The sequence below is a fragment of the Solea solea genome, chromosome 16, assembly GCF_958295425.1.
Source record: "Solea solea chromosome 16, fSolSol10.1, whole genome shotgun sequence".
Lineage (NCBI taxonomy): Eukaryota > Metazoa > Chordata > Actinopteri > Pleuronectiformes > Soleidae > Solea > Solea solea.
Window position 1 is genome coordinate 25902186 of NC_081149.1, and position 23809 is coordinate 25925994.

The window sequence follows — 23809 nt, forward strand, 5'->3', positions numbered from 1 at the left end:
TTTCTTCTGTAGAATTAGTTCACCAGGCGAATTTTCCGGCCACCAAAACCTCTTTCCGAAGCCTGGGTAGCTCAGTCGGTAGAGCATCAGACTTTTAATCTGAGGGTCCAGGGTTCAAGTCCCTGTTCAGGCGGTGCTGTGTTCATTAAGAAATTCTACTTCACACTACAGGGAAAAAGACCTTCAAGAGTCCCCCATCACAATGTGTGCTGCACTCAACCTGAAATCGGTTCAAATTAAGAGTTCTAGAGTCAGAGTGCTTGTTTCAAAAGACAAGATAGCCAAAGAGACTGTGGACCATTGTGCATCCTTTTCATGATATTCCACAATCAACCAAGATTAACTCCCTCGGTCTGTCACTCATTTTCTTCTGTAGAATTAGTTCACCAGGCGAATTTTCCGGCCACCAAAACCTCCTTCCGAAGCCTGGATAGCTCAGCCGGTAGAGCATCAGACTTTTAATCTGAGGGTCCAGGGTTCAAGTCCCTGTTCAGGCAGTGCTGTGTTCTTTAAGAAATTCTACTTTACAGTACAGGCCAAAAGACCTTCAAGAGAGTCCATCATGCTGCTGGAACTCATGTCCCCCCATCACAATATGTGCTGCGCTCATCTTGAAAACGGTTCAAATTAAGAGTTCTACAGTCAGAGTACTTGTTTCAAAAGACAAAACAGCCAAAGACACTGTGGACCAGTGTGCATCCTTTTCATGATATTCCACAATCAACCAAGATATATCTCCCTCGGTCTGTCACTCATTTTCTTCTGTAGAATTAGTTCACCAGGCGAATTTTCCGGCCACCAAAACCTCTTTCCGAAGCCTGGATAGCTCAGTCGGTAGAGCATCAGACTTTTAATCTGAGGGTCCAGGATTCAAGTCCCTGTTCAGGCGGTGCTGTCTTCATTAAGAAATTCTACTTCACACTACAGGGAAAAAGACCTTCAAGAGTCCCCCATCACAATGTGTGCTGCACTCAACCTGAAATCGGTTCAAATTAAGAGTTCTAGAGTCAGAGTGCTTGTTTCAAAAGACAAGATAGCCAAAGAGACTGTGGACCAGTGTGCGTCCTTTTCATGATATTCCACAATCAACCAAGATTAACTCCCTCGGTCTGTCACTCATTTTCTTCTGTAGAATTAGTTCACCAGGGGAATTTTCCGGCCACCAAAACCTCTTCCCGAAGCCTGGATAGCTCAGTCGGTAGAGCATCAGACTTTTAATCTGAGGGTCCAGGATTCAAGTCCCTGTTCAGGCGGTGCTGTGTTCATTAAGAAATTCTACTTCACACTACAGGGAAAAGACCTTCAAGAGTCCCCCATCACAATGTGTGCTGCACTCAACCTGAAATCGGTTCAAATTAAGAGTTCTAGAGTCAGAGTGCTTGTTTCAAAAGACAAGATAGCCAAAGAGACTGTGGACCATTGTGCGTCCTTTTCATGATATTCCACAATCAACCAAGATTAACTCCCTCGGTCTGTCACTCATTTTCTTCTGTAGAATTAGTTCACCAGGCGAATTTTCCGGCCACCAAAACCTCCTTCCGAAGCCTGGATAGCTCAGTCGGTAGAGCATCAGACTTTTAATCTGAGGGTCCAGGGTTCAAGTCCCTGTTCAGGCAGTGCTGTGTTCTTTAAGAAATTCTACTTTACAGTACAGGCCAAAAGACCTTCAAGAGAGTCCATCATGCTGCTGGAACTCATGTCCCCCCATCACAATATGTGCTGCGCTCATCTTGAAATCGGTTCAAATTAACAGTTCTACAGTCAGAGTGCTTGTTTCAAAAGACAAGATAGCCAAAGAGACTGTGGACCATTGTGCATCCTTTTCATGATATTCCACAATCAACCAAGATTAACTCCCTCGGTCTGTCACTCATTTTCTTCTGTAGAATTAGTTCACCAGGCGAATTTTCCGGCCACCAAAACCTCTTTCCGAAGCCTGGGTAGCTCAGTCGGTAGAGCATCAGACTTTTAATCTGAGGGTCCAGGGTTCAAGTCCCTGTTCAGGCGGTGCTGTGTTCATTAAGAAATTCTACTAAACACTACAGGGAAAAAGACCTTCAAGAGTCCCCCATCACAATGTGTGCTGCACTCACCTTGAAATCGGTTCAAATTAAGAGTTCTAGAGTCAGAGTGCTTGTTTCAAAAGACAAGATAGCCAAAGAGACTGTGGACCATTGTGCATCCTTTTCATGATATTCCACAATCAACCAAGATTAACTCCCTCGGTGTGTCTCTCATTTTCTTCTGTAGAATTAGTTCACCAGGCGAATTTTCCGGCCACCAAAACCTCCTTCCGAAGCCTGGATAGCTCAGTCGGTAGAGCATCAGACTTTTAATCTGAGGGTCCAGGGTTCAAGTCCCTGTTCAGGCGGTGCTGTGTTCTTTAAGAAATTCTACTTTACAGTACAGGCCAAAAGACCTTCATGAGTCCCCCATCACAATGTGTGCTGCACTCACCTTGAAATCGGTTCAAATTAAGAGTTCTAGAGTCAGAGTGCTTGTTTCGAAAGACAAGATAGCCAAAGAGACTGTGGACCATTGTGCATCCTTTTCATGATATTCCACAATCAACCAAGATTAACTCCCTCGGTCTGTCACTCATTTTCTTCTGTAGAATTAGTTCACCGGACGAATTTTCCGGCCACCAAAATCTCCTCCGAAGCCTTTGTAGCTCAGTCGGTAGAGCATCAGACTTTTAATCTGAGGGTCCAGGGTTCAAGTCCCTGTTCAGGCGGTGCTGTGTTCTTTAAGAAATTCTACTTTACAGTACAGGCCAAAAGACCTTCGAGAGTCCCCCATCACAATGTGTGATGCACTCATCTTGAAAACGGTTCAAATTAAGAGTTCTACAGTCAGAGTGCTTGTTTCAAAAGACAAAACAGCCAAAGACACTGTGGACCAGTGTGCATCCTTTTCATGATATTCCACAATCAACCAAGATATATCTCCCTCTGTCTGTCACTCATTTTCTTCTGTAGAATTAGTTCACCAGGCCAATTTTCCGGCCACCAAAACCTCTTTCCGAAGCCTGGATAGCTCAGTCGGTAGAGCATCAGACTTTTAATCTGAGGGTCCAGGGTTCAAGTCCCTGTTCAGGCGGTGCTGTGTTCATTAAGAAATTCTACTTCACACTACAGGGAAAAAGACCTTCGTGAGTCCCCCATCACAATGTGTGCTGCGCTCATCTTGAAATCGGTTCAAATTAAGAGTTCTAGAGTCAGAGTGCTTGTTTCAAAAGACAAGATAGCCAAAGAGACTGTGGACCATTGTGCATCCTTTTCATGATATTCCACAATCAACCAAGATTAACTCCCTCGGTCCGTCACTCATTTTCTTCTGTAGAATTAGTTCACCAGGCGAAATTTCCGGCCACCAAAACCTCTTTCCGAAGCCTGGATAGCTCAGTCGGTAGAGCATCAGACTTTTAATCTGAGGGTCCAGGGTTCAAGTCCCTGTTCAGGCGGTGCTGTGTTCTTTAAGAAATTCTACTGTACAGTACAGGCCAAAAGACCTTCATGAGTCCCCCATCACAATGTGTGCTGCACTCACCTTGAAATCGGTTCAAATTAAGAGTTCGAGAGTCAGAGTGCTTGTTTCAAAACACAAGATAGCCAAAGAGACTGTGGACCATTGTGCATCCTTTTCATGATATTCCACAATCAACCAAGATTAACTCCCTCGGTCTGTCACTCATTTTCTTCTGTAGAATTAGTTCACCAGGCGAATTTTCCGGCCACCAAAACCTCTTTCCGAAACCTGGATAGCTCAGTCGGTAGAGCATCAGACTTTTAATCTGAGGGTCCAGGGTTCAAGTCCCTGTTCAGGCGGTGCTGTGTTCATTAAGAAATTCTACTTCACACTACAGGGAAAATGACCTTCGTGAGTCCCCCATCACAATGTGTGCTGCACTCACCTTGAAATCGGTTCAAATTAAGAGTTCTAGAATCAGAGTGCTTGTTTCAAAAGACAAGATAGCCAAAGAGACTGTGGACCATTGTGCATCCTTTTCATGATATTCCACAATCAACCAAGATTAACTCCCTCGGTCTGTCACTCATTTTCTTCTGTAGAATTAGTTCACCAGGCGAATTTTCCGGCCACCAAAACCTCTTTCCGAAGCCTGGGTAGCTCAGTCGGTAGAGCATCAGACTTTTAATCTGAGGGTCCAGGGTTCAAGTCCCTGTTCAGGCGGTGCTGTGTTCATTAAGAAATTCTACTAAACACTACAGGGAAAAAGACCTTCAAGAGTCCCCCATCACAATGTGTGCTGCACTCACCTTGAAATCGGTTCAAATTAAGAGTTCTAGAGTCAGAGTGCTTGTTTCAAAAGACAAGATAGCCAAAGAGACTGTGGACCATTGTGCATCCTTTTCATGATATTCCACAATCAACCAAGATTAACTCCCTCGGTCTGTCACTCATTTTCTTCTGTAGAATTAGTTCACCAGGCGAATTTTCCGGCCACCAAAACCTCCTTCCGAAGCCTGGATAGCTCAGTCGGTAGAGCATCAGACTTTTAATCTGAGGGTCCAGGGTTCAAGTCCCTGTTCAGGCGGTGCTGTATTCTTTAAGAAATTCTACTTTACAGTACAGGCCAAAAGACCTTCAAGAGAGTCCATCATGCTGCTGGAACTCATGTCCCCCCATCACAATATGTGCTGCGCTCATCTTGAAAACGGTTCAAATTAAGAGTTCTACAGTCAGAGTACTTGTTTCAAAAGACAAAACAGCCAAAGACACTGTGGACCAGTGTGCATCCTTTTCATGATATTCCACAATCAACCAAGATATATCTCCCTCGGTCTGTCACTCATTTTCTTCTGTAGAATTAGTTCACCAGGCGAATTTTCCGGCCACCAAAACCTCTTTCCGAAGCCTGGGTAGCTCAGTCGGTAGAGCATCAGACTTTTAATCTGAGGGTCCAGGGTTCAAGTCCCTGTTCAGGCGGTGCTGTGTTCATTAAGAAATTCTACTAAACACTACAGGGAAAAAGACCTTCAAGAGTCCCCCATAACAATGTGTGCTGCACTCACCTTGAAATCGGTTCAAATTAAGAGTTCTAGAGTCAGAGTGCTTGTTTCAAAAGACAAGATAGCCAAAGAGACTGTGGACCATTGTGCATCCTCTTCATGATATTCCACAATCAACCAAGATTAACTCCCTCGGTCTGTCTCTCATTTTCTTCTGTAGAATTAGTTCACCAGGCGAATTTTCCGGCCACCAAAACCTCTTTCCGAAGCCTGGATAGCTCAGTCGGTAGAGCATCAGACTTTTAATCTGAGGGTCCAGGGTTCAAGTCCCTGTTCAGGCGGTGCTGTATTCTTTAAGAAATTCTACTTTACAGTACAGGCCAAAAGACCTTCAAGAGAGTCCATCATGCTGCTGGAACTCATGTCCCCCCATCACAATATGTGCTGCGCTCATCTTGAAAACGGTTCAAATTAAGAGTTCTACAGTCAGAGTACTTGTTTCAAAAGACAAAACAGCCAAAGACACTGTGGACCAGTGTGCATCCTTTTCATGATATTCCACAATCAACCAAGATATATCTCCCTCGGTCTGTCACTCATTTTCTTCTGTAGAATTAGTTCACCAGGCGAATTTTCCGGCCACCAAAACCTCTTTCCGAAGCCTGGGTAGCTCAGTCGGTAGAGCATCAGACTTTTAATCTGAGGGTCCAGGGTTCAAGTCCCTGTTCAGGCGGTGCTGTGTTCATTAAGAAATTCTACTAAACACTACAGGGAAAAAGACCTTCAAGAGTCCCCCATCACAATGTGTGCTGCACTCACCTTGAAATCGGTTCAAATTAAGAGTTCTAGAGTCAGAGTGCTTGTTTCAAAAGACAAGATAGCCAAAGAGACTGTGGACCATTGTGCATCCTTTTCATGATATTCCACAATCAACCAAGATTAACTCCCTCGGTCTGTCTCTCATTTTCTTCTGTAGAATTAGTTCACCAGGCGAATTTTCCGGCCACCAAAACCTCCTTCCGAAGCCTGGATAGCTCAGTCGGTAGAGCATCAGACTTTTAATCTGAGGGTCCAGGGTTCAAGTCCCTGTTCAGGCGGTGCTGTATTCTTTAAGAAATTCTACTTAACAGTACAGGCCAAAAGACCTTCAAGAGAGTCCATCATGCTGCTGGAACTCATGTCCCCCCATCACAATATGTGCTGCGCTCATCTTGAAAACGGTTCAAATTAAGAGTTCTACAGTCAGAGTACTTGTTTCAAAAGACAAAACAGCCAAAGACACTGTGGACCAGTGTGCATCCTTTTCATGATATTCCACAATCAACCAAGATATATCTCCCTCGGTCTGTCACTCATTTTCTTCTGTAGAATTAGTTCACCAGGCGAATTTTCCGGCAACCAAAACCTCTTTCCGAAGCCTGGATAGCTCAGTCGGTAGAGCATCAGACTTTTAATCTGAGGGTCCAGGGTTCAAGTCCCTGTTCAGGCGGTGCTGTGTTCATTAAGAAATTCTACTTCACACTACAGGGAAAATGACCTTCGTGAGTCCCCCATCACAATGTGTGCTGCACTCACCTTGAAATCGGTTCAAATTAAGAGTTCTAGAATCAGAGTGCTTGTTTCAAAAGACAAGATAGCCAAAGAGACTGTGGACCATTGTGCATCCTTTTCATGATATTCCACAATCAACCAAGATTAACTCCCTCGGTCTGTCACTCATTTTCTTCTGTAGAATTAGTTCACCAGGCGAATTTTCCGGCCACCAAAACCTCTTTCCGAAGCCTGGGTAGCTCAGTCGGTAGAGCATCAGACTTTTAATCTGAGGGTCCAGGGTTCAAGTCCCTGTTCAGGCGGTGCTGTGTTCATTAAGAAATTCTACTAAACACTACAGGGAAAAAGACCTTCAAGAGTCCCCCATCACAATGTGTGCTGCACTCACCTTGAAATCGGTTCAAATTAAGAGTTCTAGAGTCAGAGTGCTTGTTTCAAAAGACAAGATAGCCAAAGAGACTGTGGACCATTGTGCATCCTTTTCATGATATTCCACAATCAACCAAGATTAACTCCCTCGGTGTGTCTCTCATTTTCTTCTGTAGAATTAGTTCACCAGGCGAATTTTCCGGCCACCAAAACCTCCTTCCGAAGCCTGGATAGCTCAGTCGGTAGAGCATCAGACTTTTAATCTGAGGGTCCAGGGTTCAAGTCCCTGTTCAGGCGGTGCTGTGTTCTTTAAGAAATTCTACTTTACAGTACAGGCCAAAAGACCTTCATGAGTCCCCCATCACAATGTGTGCTGCACTCACCTTGAAATCGGTTCAAATTAAGAGTTCTAGAGTCAGAGTGCTTGTTTCAAAAGACAAGATAGCCAAAGAGACTGTGGACCATTGTGCATCCTTTTCATGATATTCCACAATCAACCAAGATTAACTCCCTCGGTCTGTCACTCATTTTCTTCTGTAGAATTAGTTCACCGGATGAATTTTCCGGCCACCAAAATCTCCTCCGAAGCCTTTGTAGCTCAGTCGGTAGAGCATCAGACTTTTAATCTGAGGGTCCAGGGTTCAAGTCCCTGTTCAGGCGGTGCTGTGTTCTTTAAGAAATTCTACTTTACAGTACAGGCCAAAAGACCTTCAAGAGTCCCCCATCACAATGTGTGATGCACTCATCTTGAAAACGGTTCAAATTAAGAGTTCTACAGTCAGAGTGCTTGTTTCAAAAGACAAAACAGCCAAAGACACTGTGGACCAGTGTGCATCCTTTTCATGATATTCCACAATCAACCAAGATATATCTCCCTCGGTCTGTCACTCATTTTCTCAGTAGAATTAGTTCACCAGCGGAGTTTTCCGGCCACCAGAAGCACCTTCAGAAGCCTGGGTAGCTCAGTCGGTAGAGCATCAGACTTTTAATCTGAGGGTCCAGGGTTCAAGTCCCTGTTCAGGTGGTGCTGTGTTCTTTAAGAATCTCTACTTTACAGTACAGGCCAAAAGACCTTCAAGAGAGTCCATCATGCTGCTGGAACTCATGTCCCCCCATCACAATATGTGCTGCGCTCATCTTGAAAATGGTTCAAATTAAGAGTTCTACAGTCAGAGTGCTTGTTTCAAAAGACAAGACAGCCAAAGACACTGTGGACCAGTGTGCATCCTGTTCATGATATTCCACAATCAACCAAGATATATCTCCCTCGGTCTGTCACTCATTTTCTTCTGTAGAATTAGTTCACCAGGCGAATTTTCCGGCCACCAAATCCTCCTTCCAAAACCTCGGTAGCTCAGTCGGTAGAGCATCAGACTTTTCATCTGAGGGGCCAGGGTTCAAGTCTCTGTTCAGGCAGTGCTGTGTTCATTAAGAAATTCTACTTTACAGTACAGGCCAAAAGACCTTCAAGAGAGTCCATCATGCTGCTGGAACTCATGTTGCCCATCACAATATGTGCTGCGCTCATCTGGAAAACGGTTCAAATTAAGAGTTCTAGAGTCAGAGTGCTTGTTTCAAAAGACAAGACAGCCAAAGACACTGTGGACCAGTGTGCATCCTTTTGGCTCATAGTTGGTGTCTTAGTCCACCTCCTCTGTTGAGTGATGGTTTCTCCAGTCTAAAACCCCTAGGTTTCTCTCTTCTGTCTCTACCTCACCTCCCCCTTGTCCTTTCTCTCCTCCTCCTCTCCTCTCCTCCTGTCCACTATTTTTCCTTTCACCCCAGTGGAGGCAGACGCTGCACATCTGGGAGTCTGGTCCTGTCTTCTTCTGTTCTCTTCTCTATAATATTGTAAAGGTTTCTGCCTTTCTATATAAAAGGCCTTGAGATAATGCATATTGTAATTAAAAAAAATAACCTCGAACTGAAATTTAATTAAATCTTTGAGTCTGACTGAAATTTGTGTCATCAGCACTCAACTTCAACTTCAGTTCTATGAAGTTCTGACCAGAGTTCTACAACAGTTCTAGAACTGTCCGTTGTCGCTGACCTGCTTTCTGCACTTGTGTTTTTCAGTCAGTGATAGTACAAAGATGTTGTTCACTGTCGTCAGCGTACAAGTGAAGAAACTGAGAACCAGACATAAGATATTAAGAGACAGAACTACACATGGTGTAGGAAGTTGGTTACACTGTTGCCAGTCAAGCAACCCACAATTCTTCCTGGTGACACGCAAGAGAAAAATGATCCAAAATGCACGTCTGTGGGGAAATAAACAAACCTAGAAGCATTAGTTTCTGTCTCAGCGAGTAAAGGAAGGAAGAAGAAAACACACAGATGTGTTGGAGGGTTTCATCTGTGAGACTCAGCAGTTCGATGATGACTGAGGCCTTGTTCCCTCATCTACTCTGTTTTCTTCTCGGCTTTTCTGTAGCAGTTATCTCCGGGATGCAGAAAAACCATTACGGTGAATCATTTGAGGAAAAATAGTTTTCTGTTTGACAAACGGCTCACCACACGGCGCCAACCTGAAAGGGGAAGCAGAGGAGGGCTGAGGAAATATAATGGGAAGGAAGCAGTGATGGATTAAAGGCAACATGGGGGAGGACTGATGGACAGGAGTTTGGGGAGGATGAAAGTATGGAGGGTAATGTGTGTGTTTATTGTGCAAAAGCAAACAGAATGGATTTGAAAGCAAATAATGATTTGCAAGCAGATCACTTTCGTTCTCGCAGCAACGAAGTAGAGAGGGTTAACGAACTAGACGTTTGAGAATAGATGAGTTTTTACTGGGGCTGTGACTTTGGCGTGTTCATTTCCATTAATTAATTAATTACAGAAAGAAATAACGCATTAAAAAAATGTTGCTTCTTGTGTAAAACATTGATATGCATTTAAAATGTGATTCATTGTGATTAATTAATTACAAAGCACCTAATTAATTAGATGATCTTTTTAATCAAGTCTCAATCTAGTTTTTATGTCATGTTTCTTACTTGTCTTAGTAAAACCATTAATGTTGTATTTGAACTGTCACAGCTGTCACACCACGGTGAGACCTGTCCTGTTTTTACATTGTGACTTCCTGTGTTTTATTTTGAAAGTAACTTCCCTCTCATTTCAGACCACTTGCCCTTCCTGTCACCAGCCTGATCACCTCCCTTGATTGCCCCCATTGTTTCCACCTGTTGCCCCACCCTCATGTGTATTTAGTTTCTGCATCTCCCTTTGCCTGGTACCAGAGCGTCATTGTTCATGCAACATCCAGCCTTTGTCCACATCAGCGCCTTGGTTCTGATTTTAAATCCTCGTTTTCAAGTGAGTTTGTTGTTAAGTTTTTTTACTTTGAACCTTTTACGTTATCTGTAGTTTAACCTCCTCCAGGGTCATTTTTTTGTTCTTAGAGTTTTTATAGTCTTTAACCTCCTCCAGAGTGATTTTTTTTTTTTTTTTTTATCATAGCATTTTCATAGCCTGATTATTTTTGTGTTTTTGCACGCTACAAATGGTCAAGCAAACCGTGTGGTTTTTTATAACTTTGTCGTATGTATTTTAATTTTTGTATTTGAAACCTGGAAGAAGAGGATCTAATTAAGCCACTTGTCAACAGAAAGTTAATAAATGCAAGGATATTAATATAAATAAACCTTAAAGCCCCAAGCAATGCCTTTGGGACCATAAAAATAGGTTAGGTTTCCACAACCAATTGTGAGCTGTTGAATGTCTGGCTTCATCCATATTTCTCTGGTGTTTACGAGCATTGAAAGTGTAAACACACATTTTCAGTTTAAAAACCTGCTCCCTTGTGTCCCTGTTTGTTGCTGGAGCCACTGAAGCAGAAATGTCATAAAATGAATTCGTTTTCTTTGGGTATAAAATATCAGTTCTGTTCTTGCTGTGGGGTAATGGCTTCCTTATCTGACCCGTGTAGCCTGGAATTAAAGGGAAGTGAAATACAAGCATGCAAATACCTACAACCTCTGGACACACACACACATGCACACATGCATCTACACCCAACACACACAGTCATTTCCAATGAAGAAAATAAGCATGCTGAACTCAGACAGGCATGTACACACACACACATACACACACACACACCAATGTCATCAACAAGATAAAGCCAGTTGAGGGGAAGCTAATTGTTTGTGCAGCAGCCTGGTGCTTTGCCATTCCAACAAGCCATATCCTGACTTATTAACAAGACTCCTGTGAACCATGTGATTCTGTCAGACTGCACCGCTGCGTCACCAATGAAAGCAAAAACACGTGTTTATACATGTGCACATCTGAGTTGAAATATTAGTGCTAACTGAGCTGCAGTTGCATGTCTTAATATCACAAGCTGCGGTACATTACATCTATAGTTATCCACTGAACATAACTCATAACTGAGGAAAAAACACATGATTCCAAGTCGAGGCAAACAAAAATGTTTTTAAAAGCCTTCATGTCCTTGGGCTAAAACATTAAAATACGCAGCGGGGCAGTAATTCAGAACTGCACGTGTGTTACAAAAGCCTTTTGCCTGATGACATGTAAAACCTGCAGGACAGAGGCTCCCGAAGACCAGAACTGACAAACATTGATTTATACCATAAACCTCTCAGAAGTCATTTTATTTTCTTGTGGTACAGACTAACAGTGAAGTTGCCCCCTGATGGTGATTCAAGAGATGGATTATCTAAGTCATACTCGCAACATAAAAGTCTTCAGAGCCAGACGAGAACAATGAGGCCCAGACTCCCGACTAAATGATGATTGACATCATTTCACTGCTTCAAAATAAAAAAATAAACAACAAGAAAGACAGAGTCCCGTGCCTACAGCTGCCTGCACAGTCTACTGTCTGACATTATTATGGTTGTTGTTGTTTTTGTCTCCCATTGTCTTTGTCCTCTTTGTCTGCCAGTGCTTTTTCCTCCTGTCATTTCTCTCCCCCTCTGCTGTCATTCACTCTTTCTTTTCCACTCAATGACACTGACAGCATTTGACAGAAATTGCATGACATCACCCTCCTGTTTCCTCACTTCTCTCTCTCTCTCTCTCTCTCTCTGTCGTTTCACATTTAACAACTATATTCTATATTGAAGGTTTTGGAGTGGGAGTGAGAAAAGCCAGAGCTAAGGCGAGTTTTAATATGTCTATTATAAAAATAATAATAATAATAATAATAAGTAATTAGACTAGGAATTGCAGTGGACTCCAGCTGTAGTGGGGGATGAACAATTATGTTATTGATATAACAGTATGAAATATCAATAAATAATAAAACATGTGTTTGTTGCATTACATGTGTACAGCATGTGGAAAACATACCATGTTACCATGGATACAATGTTTACCTGATGACAAATGTGTTTCATATGACAACCCAGATAAGTGATGGCATTAATGTTCTATAAAATAGACCAAAATATAAAGATGAATCTGTTCAAACGTCAGCATTCTTTCATGTGTTCAAAAGTTTAACCACACATTATTAATCTCACCTGGTCTAACCTTTTCAAAATCTCACATAAACTAACAAAGATTGCACAACAAGGTGGCGCTTCACGGTCATATTTGGAAAAACGATATCATGTTTGAGACAATGGTGAGGCTACACCTGACTTCAGTGTCAGTGTTGGGGAGTAACACTGTTACGTCATTTAATTACATCATTTACATAATTGTAATTCTGTCACCTGTCCTGTTTTTATATTGTGACTTGCAGCTCCCTTTGCCTAGTACCAGAGCGTCATCGTTCATGCAAGAGCGTCATCGTTCATGCCAGAGCGTCATCGTTCATGCCAGAGCGTCATCGTTCATGCCAGAGCGTCATCGTTCATGCCAGAGCGTCATCGTTCATGCAAGAGCGTCATCGTTCATGCCAGAGCGTCATCGTTCATGCCAGAGCGTCATCGTTCATGCCAGAGCCTCATCGTTCATGCAAGAGCGTCATCGTTCATGCCAGAGCCTCATCGTTCATGCCAGAGCCTCATCGTTCATGCAAGAGCGTCATCGTTCATGCCAGAGCGTCATCGTTCATGCAAGAGCGTCATCGTTCATGCCAGAGCCTCATCATTCATGCAAGAGCGTCATCGTTCATGCCAGAGCGTCATCGTTCATGCAAGAGCGTCATCGTTCATGCCAGAGCGTCATCGTTCATGCCAGAGCGTCATCGTTCATGCAAGAGCGTCATCGTTCATGCCAGAGCGTCATCGTTCATGCAAGAGCGTCATCGTTCATGCCAGAGCCTCATCGTTCATGCCAGAGCCTCATCGTTCATGCCAGAGCCTCATCGTTCATGCCAGAGCCTCATCGTTCATGCCAGAGCCTCATCGTTCATGCAAGAGCGTCATCGTTCATGCCAGAGCGTCATCGTTCATGCCAGAGCCTCATCGTTCATGCAAGAGCGTCATCGTTCATGCCAGAGCGTCATCGTTCATGCCAGAGCCTCATCGTTCATGCAAGAGCGTCATCGTTCATGCCAGAGCCTCATCGTTCATGCCAGAGCCTCATCGTTCATGCCACATCCAGCATTTGCCCACGTAATTGCCTTGGTTCTGATTTTAAACCCTCGTTTTCAAGTGAGTTTGTTGTTGTTTGAGTTTTGTTAATTTGAATCTGTTACGTTATCTGTAGTTTAACCTCCTCCAGAGTGATTTTTTTTGTTTAGGAGTTTAGGAGGCTTGCATCATCTTATAACTACTTTAGAGTAGAGGTTGATTTTAACTCACTAATTAAAAGTAAAAATTGTACAAAACCTCAGAGATGTTGTTTATTTGCTCATCTGAGTGTCACTTGTGGTCCCTGAACAGCTGCTGTAGCTTCAGTCTACAGGGGATGAAACTCAACAAGGAGGAATTTACAGAAACAGACAGAGGGGATGACTGAGAACAAACACAAAAACATGTTCATAAATCAATGGAAGAACTTTAGCTGCCCTGTTACTGTCTTTTACAGTGATGAAAACTATAACACACACACACACACACACAAAACCCTGTACACTATATCAGAAACTATATATGGTTGATGGTTAATGGTTGAAGGTTGAAGGTTGTGTGAAGCTGAAAATATTGATGACATGTATTTTCTACATGCTGCACTATAAATGATCTTTATTATTATTATTATTATTATAAATTTTGATTTATTTGTGAGATTTCACATTCACCTGTAAGTTCTGTTCATGTATGTTCTGTATGTGAAGCAATGACTGTCTGTTTAGTCATTTAAAATGTATGTATTGTTACACCACTAATGTATAGACGTGATAAACATCTACACAATCAGAGTTTTGTGGTTTTGTGCTAAATAATAAATAATACAATGCGTCATAATCAAACCGTCTTTGTGTTCAAACCCAGAATTCCTGCCACAAAGAAACCTGAGGGAAAACGTTGTTGCAACCTTGTTGCTCGAACCCTAATTATTGCGATTATTTAGTAACAGTCATATTTAGCGTGTTATGTTAATCGCATTAATCTCATTTTTAAGATCAAGGCTAAAACTCATTTGGAGATCCCAATGAAAAAGTACTGGACCCTGGTCTGGGTCCTGGAATCTAGGAGATATCAACATGTCATTATTTCTATCAGAGAGAGAGAGATGTGTGTGTGTGTGTGTGTGTGTGTGTGTGAGTCTATGTATTACTATAAATACATTTCAAGGACTTTCCATGACAAATTCCCTCAAATTCAAGCAGTGAATGCACTGACTCAGCTTAAGATGGGAGGACAACTTATAAGAGACGCTTTGTCCACTTTTATTGATTAGCAGCATGCTCTGCTTGTGGACATGCGATTGTCCTTAGGATCTTGGTCAAAGTCAGTCTTTGTCATTTTCTTTGGTGAGACAGAGATTTTAGAATTTTCATTTCCATTTCCCTCTCCAGTCTTTTATTCAGAGCAGAACTCTTTCTCAAGCACGGTAACAATATCAAAACCCTCAACAAGCCGCATCAGCACTTATTAGTAACTGCACTTTTGGTTTGTCTTCTTACCTCAGTGTAAAAAAACATGTTATATTTCCTAAAGATGAGCAAATGAAGGAGAGACGAAGAGAACGAAGAGCAGACGCCTGCTGTGAGGCTGCAGTACCACTGTCACCGAAAGAGGGAGACAGAGTGTGGAGGTGAAAATGTTGCTTCTCTTCAGTGTTTGTTCGAGGAGAGGAGAAGTTTGTCCTTTAGCTCACAATCCAGTTGGGTTCTTACTTAATGCCACGCATGAGGAATTTCAATACTTTTCATCATTCAAAGTTCCTTAATGTCCCACTGTCCAGTCAACACATTCAAATCTGCACTAGGAATGTTTTCAGAGATTTTCAAGGCCCCAGGCTGAGGGGATCTAGGGCCCACCATCAAACAATGGCTCTGAGCCGACCGGGCCCACAGCCATTGTGTCATTGCAGTCTCCTGTGCACATAATGCATTCCATTGCCTCAAGAGTTGGGACACGTTCCTGTGTTTGGTGGCTGATGAGAGGATCCAGAGAGAACTCATGGAAGAGGAAGTGCCTGATACCCTCGAACTGTATAATGGAAAAGCCCAGTACAGAGTACAGAGTACAGAGTACAGAGACCAACAAACCAAACTAGCAAGTCAACATGATTGAATGATTGAATGAAAAAAATATATTTCTCAGAATAGGGTTAGAAAAGAATTTAGAATTCTGGATTAGTATTATGTTTTTATTATTTATTTTGTTTCCAAAAAATGTGTCATTTCAATCATGCCAAACACCAAACAAAAGGATACCATAGCTAACCCTGGAATGTTTTCATATGTATATTTGATGACATCTACTGGTGAGACAGCAGATTGCAACCACCTGAGTTCCCCTCCACTCCCCTTCCAAACATTTAGGATGAGCTATTTAGGTCTGTCAGCACAGACTGACAGACAGACAGACGACTGACTGACAGACGACTGACTGACAGACAGACTGACAGACAGACTGACAGACTGACTGACTGACTAACAGACAGACAGACTGACTAACAGACAGACTGACAGACAGAGGGCAGGGACACAAGGCAAAACAGATGTTAGTCAATGAAAGAAAGGCTCATCTGATCAAATCTACACCTGGTATATGATATTTTAAATATATGTTTGTCTCACCATCAGACGGCAGGAAATAAATAAATGAATCACTATTTTTACCCTGTCGAGACACAGGAGCTGCTGTTTTGACAGAGAATCATTCAGGAATTTATATTCAAATGAGCTTTTGTACGTTTTATACTTGAATGTGTATTTTAACCTTGAAATAGTCACATGATTTCGTATTTGGAGCTCACAGCTCCTAAAAGCACTGATTCTTTCAGAATAGAGTGAGTGATCAGTGTTTTCAGTCAAAAAAGACTTTCTAAAGATTGGGCTTTTTATGGTTGAACCAATGATTATTATTATTATTTCATGGAAGAAGTCTGGTGCCAGACCTGTCACTTATATATACTGTTGTCACTGTGTCTTATAAAGCTTGGCAGTAACGTGGTAGCCTTGAGTGGGCTTTTCTCTGTGGTGGTGGTGGTGATGGTGATGATGATGATGATGATGATGATGAGGATGAGGATGATGATGCTCATGTAAAACACCACTGCATCGTGCATGTGAGGATCCTCACGTAGGCCCAGAGCTGCAGAGTGTTCAGTAAGCCCTCACCGATGTCTCACAGACAACAAGTGTCTCACGTTGCCATTGAGCAGGTAACGTGACCAACATGGTGTTACATGATTATTATTATTGTTACTGACATTATAATAGTTTTATATTCAGTCATTGTAACATGGTATAAACACCATGTTTGTAGAGCAGCGTAATGGCGGTGGGTAATTCGAATACAACAGTTCATTTGGGCATTTTTTACGAGTTTAATCTCTTGTAACAAACGACAGTATGTATTCAAAGGACAGTCCTAATATGTAGGTAAATTGTGTAAGATGAAATCTCTACAAAAGTAAAGTTTCTAAATGTCTTGATGCAGTAAACACTAACATAGAGAACGCGCTAAGCTAACGCAGTATTTACCTGTAAGACAAGAAACCGGGTTTATATTCCACCTGTCTGTCACAGCCGAACTACACCACCACAGTCTCCTCCCACTGGATGCAGCTCTGCGTCAATCCCAGTAAGAGCCGCGCTCTGATTGGAGGATGAGCGCCGTGTCCACGCCCCCTGTGCTCCTACCCTGTTCGCCCTTCAGTGCCGTGGCTCTCTCTCTCTCTCTCTGTCATCCTCTTCCTCCTCCTCCTCCTCCTCCTCCTGTCACAGCAGCAGCAGCAGCAGCTCGAGCATCTGAAATCAACTTCCTGCATCAAAGTCTTTACTTTATCTTTTACGAAGCCGGTGAGTTTCATTGGTCTCGTGTTCGTAGAGCGCTGATATTATCACTGATGTTATATGTGATGTAATGTAATGTAATGTAATGTGATGTTATTGAAGCACAGAGCAGTGCAGTGGAAAGTCAGTCGATTCCCTTTGTTTTTCTCCACGTTTTCTTGGTGAAATGGTTGAGATTCACCCGCACGGATGATGTTTGTGAACAGGGAACATAACCACGGACGATGTTCCCTGTTCACTTTCAAAGTCATTCACTGGCGAGACTGAAGGACACGGAAGTGCCGCCATCACTGTGGAAATGACACGACACCGCTGCTAACTGCACTTTTACTCTGTCAATTGTTCACGCCCGTTAGCGTTTGATTGACATGTTTGTGTTAACGTGTTTCCGCCGGGAACGTTACGTTACATTACGTTACGTTAACGTATAAAGTTGACTGTATAAAGTGCGCATATAATTACATATACAGCAACATGGAGGCTGAACACTAAAGTGACTGCGTCGTTTCAAACGCACGTGACTGTGCGTCACTGAACATTAAACAAGCCACGAAATAAAGCAGGTTTTATCTGAAATAATAATAATAATAACAGTGTATCGTCACTCACACAAACATCTCAAAAGAAACAACATGTGTGCAGCCTAACAATATCCATATATTATTTATAAGCATATATACAGTGAAAAAGATTGAATGTGATAATGTGTAGCGTAATGTTTTTGCATTGAAGTGATTTTACGCCACATATCATCAATATAGAGTGATCGTATTTGTCTCCTCTACAGTCGCCATGACTCACGCGTATCCCTTCCTGAGTACTGAGCAGAAGAAGGAGCTCAGTGATATCGCTCAGAGGATCGTAGCCACTGGGAAGGGCATCCTGGCAGCTGATGAATCCACAGGTATGACTGGACCACACTTACTGCTGTGTGTGAGGAGGAGGAGGAGGAGGAGGAGGAGGAGGAGCAGGAGGAGGAGGAAGGCAATCAGTGTTCACTGTGGTGATTAACAACCACTGTCCACTTCAGGAAGGTTCTCTCACAGTAACACCATCATCACCAACAGTAACATACAGTGGTTCACAGGAGGCACATTTATTCCCAACAACATCATTTTCTCTCTCATCATCCTCCTCTTCCTCTCACATACTTACATACACACAGTGGTTTAGTGACATTAGATGAGAGAAATAAGGTGACTCTACTTATTATTATTTAATGTTTTATGATTTTTCTGTCCGATCACGTCCCCTCGTGTCTACAGTAGAACAGAATTTCGGATTTTCCTCTCAGTACCACCAGAAGAACGTTCACGTACCACAGTTTGAGAACCATGGCAATAGAAAATAGACCGTTTATTTTGTTATTTCTTAAGATTATTTGTCTATGTAAAACATTCATCTTGGATAATACAGATTTTTTAAAAACTCAAAACGTCAACATTGGCCTTTAAAGGACAAGTTGCACCACTTTTAACTTAAGGGAGGGAGGGTTTCACTGTGTGTATGTGACGGGGAGAGATTGTTACAGCACAACCATTTTTAGCAATCGTGGTATATCGGGGAAAAAAAGTATGCTTACCCCTTTCAGAAAAAATAAAACTGATGACTGTGTGTGGGCATGTGTGAGTGAGAGAGAGAGTTACTGAATGAGAGAGAGGAAAACGTGGTGGAAACTACACAGATGAGTCATTCATAGTGTATTTCTATCACTATAGAGATAAAAACAATCTAATATTGTGCTGTGTTCTCGTGGCTCCTCCAGGCAGCATGGCCAAGCGCTTCCAGGGCATCGGTGTGGAGAACACAGAGGAGAACAGACGACTCTACCGCCAGCTCCTCTTCACCGCCGACAGTCAGGTCAACCCCTGCATCGGAGGAGTCATCTTCTTCCACGAGACGCTCTACCAGAAGACAGACGACGACAAGACCTTCCCTCAGCTCATCAAAGAGAAGGGCATGGTGGTGGGCATCAAGGTGGACAAGGGCGTGGTTCCCCTTGCTGGCACCAACGGAGAGACCACCACTCAAGGTAGAGATGCTCCTGGTCTTGTCTTACTGTCTGTCGTCACTCTCACCTGCTGTCTGTCTGTCATCACTCTCACCTGTCTGTCTGTCATCACTCACCTGTGTCTATGCTCCGCCTCCGTCAGGTCTGGACGGCCTGTACGAGCGTTGTGCTCAGTATAAGAAGGACGGTGCTGACTTTGCTAAGTGGCGCTGTGTGTTAAAGATCACCCAGAACACTCCGTCCCAGCTGGCCATCATGGAGAACGCCAATGTACTGGCCCGCTACGCCAGTATCTGCCAGATGGTGAGTCCCACACACACACACACACACGCACACACACACACACACAGACAGACCATGCAGATATACTGTGTGTGTGTGACAGAAAACTTCATGTAATTGTTGTTCATCATTTTAATGTGTTCATGTTCTCATGCTGGTAGAATGTCATTATCATTATTATCAACATGTCATTTCTCTATTTTTGCTGAGAACGTGCAACACTGTCATTCGTTAACATGCAGCTATGACGCACAAGCCACGCCCCTGATGTGAACCAGACCTCATCGTGCTGCAGGTGCTGGGAATCACCTGTATCTCATGCAGCTACATTTAACACAAAAAACTAAATAATTCCCTCATTTAAAGAAAGTATGTGGTACGGATGATTGGCAGTTGGATGGTTTATATCTGCAGGCGGAGTCTGTTCACTCACTCATAAATGATGTAACACACACTACAGTTGGTACACATGTCACAACCTCGATACAGGAAGTGCTCTTCGTCTGTGGCACTAGTTACTGTGGTACTGTCCTCCATCCACCAGCTGACTCCTCTGCTGCCTCCCTCTCTCTCTCCCTCTCTCTCCCTCTCTCTCTCTGTCTCTCTCTCTCTGTCTCTCTCTCTGTCTCTGTCTCTCTCTCTCTCTCTCTCAGCATGGCATCGTGCCCATTGTGGAGCCTGAGATTCTTCCGGATGGAGACCATGACCTGAAGCGTTGTCAGTATGTGACAGAGAAGGTGAGTAAAGGAACACTGTACGCCCAGTGTATGTAGCTCTGTGAGCAGGTGCCACATCTCCCTCAGTGTCTGCCAACACCAAACGCACCAAACGCCTCCAGCAGTGTCGTGTCCTCACTTACTTTCAATAGAACGCATGTCTTGTTTGGACGTGCTCTGGCTTTGGTGTAGATACGTCTTCATTTCAGTCAGAAAGCTGTTGAAGAGGCTTTTCTACATAATAAGACGGGCAGACTAAAGATGAGTTAAAGCAATCCTTACCTTTCTGGTATGTCTCACAGCACTTCATAAACATTTGAACATGAACAACTCCTCCCCCGACGCGTAAGGATTGAGAGGAGACATAGGCAGGAAACAGCTGTAGATCGATGTGAGGGTTTTCTTTCTGTGTGATATCACACTGGTTCTGAGGGGTTTAGTGTAGATTTAACCTTTGACCTTGACATGCAGAATGTGTCATATAGACACTTTCTGAGTCAAGTATGAGTAAAATCAGTTTTGAAATGAAAAGTTCATTTAGTTTTGTTTAAATGTTCAGAATCCTGTCGTTAATAATCACTAAGAACGACTTGTAAAACAATATAATACAACTTATTATAACTTATTATTTTTCTCTTGTTCCAAAGAGTAAAATTAAGCTTGAAACTCAGGAAATGCTCAAATGTAAAAAAAATAAATAGGTGATTGACAATATTTCCCAGTTGTTTGTAGTGTCCTCATGTTAGACAGCCAGTGATTCTTGTGATGCATGAAGAGACTCCAACACTCCAGTGTTCAGTCGACACTTTCATATCTGGACCAGGACCCGTCACTCATCAAGTCTTTTGTTATTTTAACTTGCTCAGAGTTTCTAGCCTTTATGACACGAGGTGACACGAGGTGACACGAGGTGACACGAGGTGACACGAGGTGACACGAGGTGACACGAGGTGACACGAGGTGAGCAGAACGTTAGACTCACAGGAGAGACGAGGGCAGACGGACGAGAACTCAGAGTCACGTCATCTGTCAAACTAAGAAAATGGGAGTGTTTATTTTAATATGCAAATGTATGGCAGGGATTATAGTACTGGCAGGGATTCAACTGTTTTGCTCATGAGATTGTGTGGACTGATGAGGAAACAGACGTCCACTCAGTACAAGAATCTAATGTTACGTGTTGGAAGCAGCGGTGAAAACGTGGTGATTCAGTCAGTGAATTCACTGTCAGCAATGGAAACATTGACACGTCTGAAACGTGTTAAAATGTGAAAGGAAACCATGAGTTTGATGCTTGATGTGAGTGGATCTGTAACCGTGTTCCTGTCGCTCTCAGGTGCTGGCGGCTGTGTACAAAGCGCTGTCTGACCACCATGTCTATTTGGAGGGAACACTTCTCAAACCCAACATGGTGACTGCTGGACACTCCTGCCCCACAAAGTACGGCCCTCAAGAGATCGCCATGGCAACCGTCACTGCCCTGCGCCGCTCTGTACCCCCGGCTGTGCCAGGTGACACCAGTGTACACTGTGGACGCTCTTGACATAAGTAGAATTGCTTCAAACCTGACTGTTCTTGTGTGCGTTGTTCTTTCCCAGGTGTGACCTTTCTGTCTGGAGGTCAGAGTGAGGAGCAGGCCACCGTCAACCTGAACGCCATCAACCAGTGTCCTCTACACCGTCCCTGGGCCCTCACCTTCTCCTACGGCCGAGCTCTGCAGGCGTCAGCTCTGAAGGCCTGGGGAGGCAAGAAGGAGAACGCAAAGGCGTGTCAGGATCAGTACATCATGAGAGCACTGGTGAGTTTGCAAATGCCACAGACTTCAGCAGTAGTGAATTTAGTGTTGTTCCGATTCCGATACCAGTATCGGAAATGCCTCCGATACTGCCGGAAACGTGGGCATCGTATCGGCGAGTACTGGAGTCCATGCACCGATCCGATACCACGTCATTTATTAGAGCTCCGTTAGCTCTGACGCGGTTCTTCTTCGCTGCTCTTGAAACAGTTGCACTGTGCTGTTTTAGAGGTGTGAAGAAGAACTGATCACCTGACACCTGTAGACAAGGAGCTAACGTTAGCTCATCATCATCATGGCAGTATTTACCAGTTAGCTCCGTTAGCGTTGTTAGCTGCGCTAGCTCCGTTAGCGCGCCTACATTCAAACTGGAGCGGCCCGTTTATTAAACGTCCTAAATGTCTCGTTTTGTCTACAAACCAAAATGATTCATTTGTAATGATTTCTTTATTATATGGAGCAAAATAAACAACAAAACATCAGAGAACTTGTTTTAGTTACAAACACAGATTTCAACTCAGTGCTATACAAAGTGTCTAAACTGCTCACTCTTTTCAGATAAACTTGTAACTGTAGCGTTCAAATACATCTAATGGTATGAGAATAATTGACTCTCTGGTCCAGGTAACATGTTTCCTGGTTTATTTATGATCAAACATGCTTTTCACTTCCTGTTTCCTCTCAGAACAACAGTAAGGCGGCGCAGGGGAAGTATGTGTCCTCAGGAGACAAAGGAGCAGCAGCTCAGGAGTCTCTGTATGTGGAGAACCACTCCTACTGAAGCGGCCGCATTCCACTTCACTCGCCTGCACACACTGCTTCCAGGGATCACTCATACATACTGTACTAACCAACCTGTCACCTTTACTCCACTGATGATGGAGCCTCACCAGATCCTGGACTTAAAATAAAAGACTTGAAAAGTCAAAAGTCCAGGTTTTTTGCACCTTCAAGTTTGACATTTTAAAGTCACTGTTACTGTACTGCCTGATTCAGTGTGTTGTCACGTTATCTAATGTGTAGTTTTCCTTAATAGGCCCCAGATATTGTCCTAATAAATGTTACATGTGCCTTCAGCTGCAGACAGACTCAGTGGATGATTCATGTTTTAATGTGTGTACACAGTATTACTGAGAAATAAACACTGGAAAGAGGTGCAAATTAAAAAAATACTTCAATAACTCTGCCCTGTGTTTGTGTATGTTTTTCATACTATAAATTCTAATCACTGTGGTCATTCTGACAGTGCTAACATACAACATCTGCTCGTCTCCTTTCACCCCCACCAGTAGAGGCAGATGGCTCCGCCCACTTGGCACCAATCTCAAGTGAAAGGCGGGATACACCATGGACAGGTATCCAGTCCATCACAGGGCCACATAGAGACAAACAACCATCCACTCACACTCTCACATATGTGTCTCACATACATTTTTAGAGTGTCCAATGTGCCTAATCCCCTAATCTGCATGTTTTTGGACTGTGGGAGGAACCCAGAGGAATCCCACACATGTTGATATGGTGCTATACAAGAAAATGTGAATTTCTCACTGAGATTTAGCATTGTGATAGCGGATAATGGATTATGAATGGTCTAATATACAGTACAATTGTGACTATTATTTTTGTCCATGCATCTTAGTAGAATAACAGCTTCCATCTACATCAAGAACAGCTGTTTCTACCAGGCAGGATTAATAAGAATCAGGATTAACGGTGCTACTCCTGATATTTAGGTTTTGTCTGTTCAACGTCACTTCCTTTCACCATGGCATTCAA

General features: G+C 43.1%; 1 protein-coding gene and 23 non-coding genes across 24 annotated transcripts; all 24 read left to right on the forward strand.

The window, feature by feature from the left end:
• Positions 1-60: 60 nt before the first annotated feature.
• On the forward strand, positions 61-133 carry trnak-uuu (transfer RNA lysine (anticodon UUU)). Its single transcript has one exon. It is a non-coding gene; the product is annotated as a tRNA-Lys (tRNA).
• A 291-nt stretch (positions 134-424) lies between these two features.
• On the forward strand, positions 425-497 carry trnak-uuu (transfer RNA lysine (anticodon UUU)). Its single transcript has one exon. It is a non-coding gene; the product is annotated as a tRNA-Lys (tRNA).
• A 319-nt stretch (positions 498-816) lies between these two features.
• On the forward strand, positions 817-889 carry trnak-uuu (transfer RNA lysine (anticodon UUU)). The gene has a single exon. It is a non-coding gene; the product is annotated as a tRNA-Lys (tRNA).
• A 291-nt stretch (positions 890-1180) lies between these two features.
• Positions 1181-1253, forward strand: trnak-uuu (transfer RNA lysine (anticodon UUU)). Its single transcript has one exon. It is a non-coding gene; the product is annotated as a tRNA-Lys (tRNA).
• Positions 1254-1543: 290 nt separating this feature from the next.
• Positions 1544-1616, forward strand: trnak-uuu (transfer RNA lysine (anticodon UUU)). The gene has a single exon. It is a non-coding gene; the product is annotated as a tRNA-Lys (tRNA).
• Positions 1617-1934: 318 nt separating this feature from the next.
• On the forward strand, positions 1935-2007 carry trnak-uuu (transfer RNA lysine (anticodon UUU)). The gene has a single exon. It is a non-coding gene; the product is annotated as a tRNA-Lys (tRNA).
• A 291-nt stretch (positions 2008-2298) lies between these two features.
• On the forward strand, positions 2299-2371 carry trnak-uuu (transfer RNA lysine (anticodon UUU)). Its single transcript has one exon. It is a non-coding gene; the product is annotated as a tRNA-Lys (tRNA).
• A 290-nt stretch (positions 2372-2661) lies between these two features.
• On the forward strand, positions 2662-2734 carry trnak-uuu (transfer RNA lysine (anticodon UUU)). The gene has a single exon. It is a non-coding gene; the product is annotated as a tRNA-Lys (tRNA).
• Positions 2735-3026: 292 nt separating this feature from the next.
• Positions 3027-3099, forward strand: trnak-uuu (transfer RNA lysine (anticodon UUU)). The gene has a single exon. It is a non-coding gene; the product is annotated as a tRNA-Lys (tRNA).
• A 291-nt stretch (positions 3100-3390) lies between these two features.
• Positions 3391-3463, forward strand: trnak-uuu (transfer RNA lysine (anticodon UUU)). Its single transcript has one exon. It is a non-coding gene; the product is annotated as a tRNA-Lys (tRNA).
• Positions 3464-3754: 291 nt separating this feature from the next.
• trnak-uuu (transfer RNA lysine (anticodon UUU)) lies at positions 3755-3827 on the forward strand. Its single transcript has one exon. It is a non-coding gene; the product is annotated as a tRNA-Lys (tRNA).
• Positions 3828-4118: 291 nt separating this feature from the next.
• trnak-uuu (transfer RNA lysine (anticodon UUU)) lies at positions 4119-4191 on the forward strand. Its single transcript has one exon. It is a non-coding gene; the product is annotated as a tRNA-Lys (tRNA).
• Positions 4192-4482: 291 nt separating this feature from the next.
• trnak-uuu (transfer RNA lysine (anticodon UUU)) lies at positions 4483-4555 on the forward strand. The gene has a single exon. It is a non-coding gene; the product is annotated as a tRNA-Lys (tRNA).
• A 319-nt stretch (positions 4556-4874) lies between these two features.
• trnak-uuu (transfer RNA lysine (anticodon UUU)) lies at positions 4875-4947 on the forward strand. Its single transcript has one exon. It is a non-coding gene; the product is annotated as a tRNA-Lys (tRNA).
• Positions 4948-5238: 291 nt separating this feature from the next.
• Positions 5239-5311, forward strand: trnak-uuu (transfer RNA lysine (anticodon UUU)). Its single transcript has one exon. It is a non-coding gene; the product is annotated as a tRNA-Lys (tRNA).
• A 319-nt stretch (positions 5312-5630) lies between these two features.
• On the forward strand, positions 5631-5703 carry trnak-uuu (transfer RNA lysine (anticodon UUU)). Its single transcript has one exon. It is a non-coding gene; the product is annotated as a tRNA-Lys (tRNA).
• Positions 5704-5994: 291 nt separating this feature from the next.
• trnak-uuu (transfer RNA lysine (anticodon UUU)) lies at positions 5995-6067 on the forward strand. Its single transcript has one exon. It is a non-coding gene; the product is annotated as a tRNA-Lys (tRNA).
• Positions 6068-6386: 319 nt separating this feature from the next.
• trnak-uuu (transfer RNA lysine (anticodon UUU)) lies at positions 6387-6459 on the forward strand. Its single transcript has one exon. It is a non-coding gene; the product is annotated as a tRNA-Lys (tRNA).
• Positions 6460-6750: 291 nt separating this feature from the next.
• Positions 6751-6823, forward strand: trnak-uuu (transfer RNA lysine (anticodon UUU)). Its single transcript has one exon. It is a non-coding gene; the product is annotated as a tRNA-Lys (tRNA).
• Positions 6824-7114: 291 nt separating this feature from the next.
• On the forward strand, positions 7115-7187 carry trnak-uuu (transfer RNA lysine (anticodon UUU)). The gene has a single exon. It is a non-coding gene; the product is annotated as a tRNA-Lys (tRNA).
• Positions 7188-7477: 290 nt separating this feature from the next.
• trnak-uuu (transfer RNA lysine (anticodon UUU)) lies at positions 7478-7550 on the forward strand. Its single transcript has one exon. It is a non-coding gene; the product is annotated as a tRNA-Lys (tRNA).
• Positions 7551-7841: 291 nt separating this feature from the next.
• Positions 7842-7914, forward strand: trnak-uuu (transfer RNA lysine (anticodon UUU)). Its single transcript has one exon. It is a non-coding gene; the product is annotated as a tRNA-Lys (tRNA).
• Positions 7915-8233: 319 nt separating this feature from the next.
• On the forward strand, positions 8234-8306 carry trnak-uuu (transfer RNA lysine (anticodon UUU)). The gene has a single exon. It is a non-coding gene; the product is annotated as a tRNA-Lys (tRNA).
• An 8718-nt stretch (positions 8307-17024) lies between these two features.
• Positions 17025-23216, forward strand: LOC131476023 (fructose-bisphosphate aldolase A-like). The gene is made up of 8 exons (XM_058654467.1): positions 17025-17232; positions 18014-18130; positions 18992-19258; positions 19380-19540; positions 20173-20256; positions 21572-21746; positions 21834-22033; positions 22716-23216. The coding sequence occupies exons 1-8, from the start codon at positions 17040-17042 to the stop codon at positions 22809-22811; spliced, it is 1293 nt and encodes a 430-aa protein (XP_058510450.1). The 5' UTR covers positions 17025-17039; the 3' UTR covers positions 22812-23216.
• The last annotated feature ends 593 nt before the right edge of the window (positions 23217-23809 follow it).

Excerpts from the sequence above, each read along its gene's own strand:
- LOC131476023 (XM_058654467.1), top strand. The coding sequence starts at position 17,040 with ATGAGCGCCGTGTCCACGCCCCCTGTGCTCCTACCCTGTTCGCCCTTC. Across the intron at positions 18,131-18,991 it reads GGCAGCTGATGAATCCACAG|GCAGCATGGCCAAGCGCTTC; the intron begins GTATGACTGGAC and ends TGGCTCCTCCAG. Across the intron at positions 20,257-21,571 it reads GTCAGTATGTGACAGAGAAG|GTGCTGGCGGCTGTGTACAA; the intron begins GTGAGTAAAGGA and ends TGTCGCTCTCAG.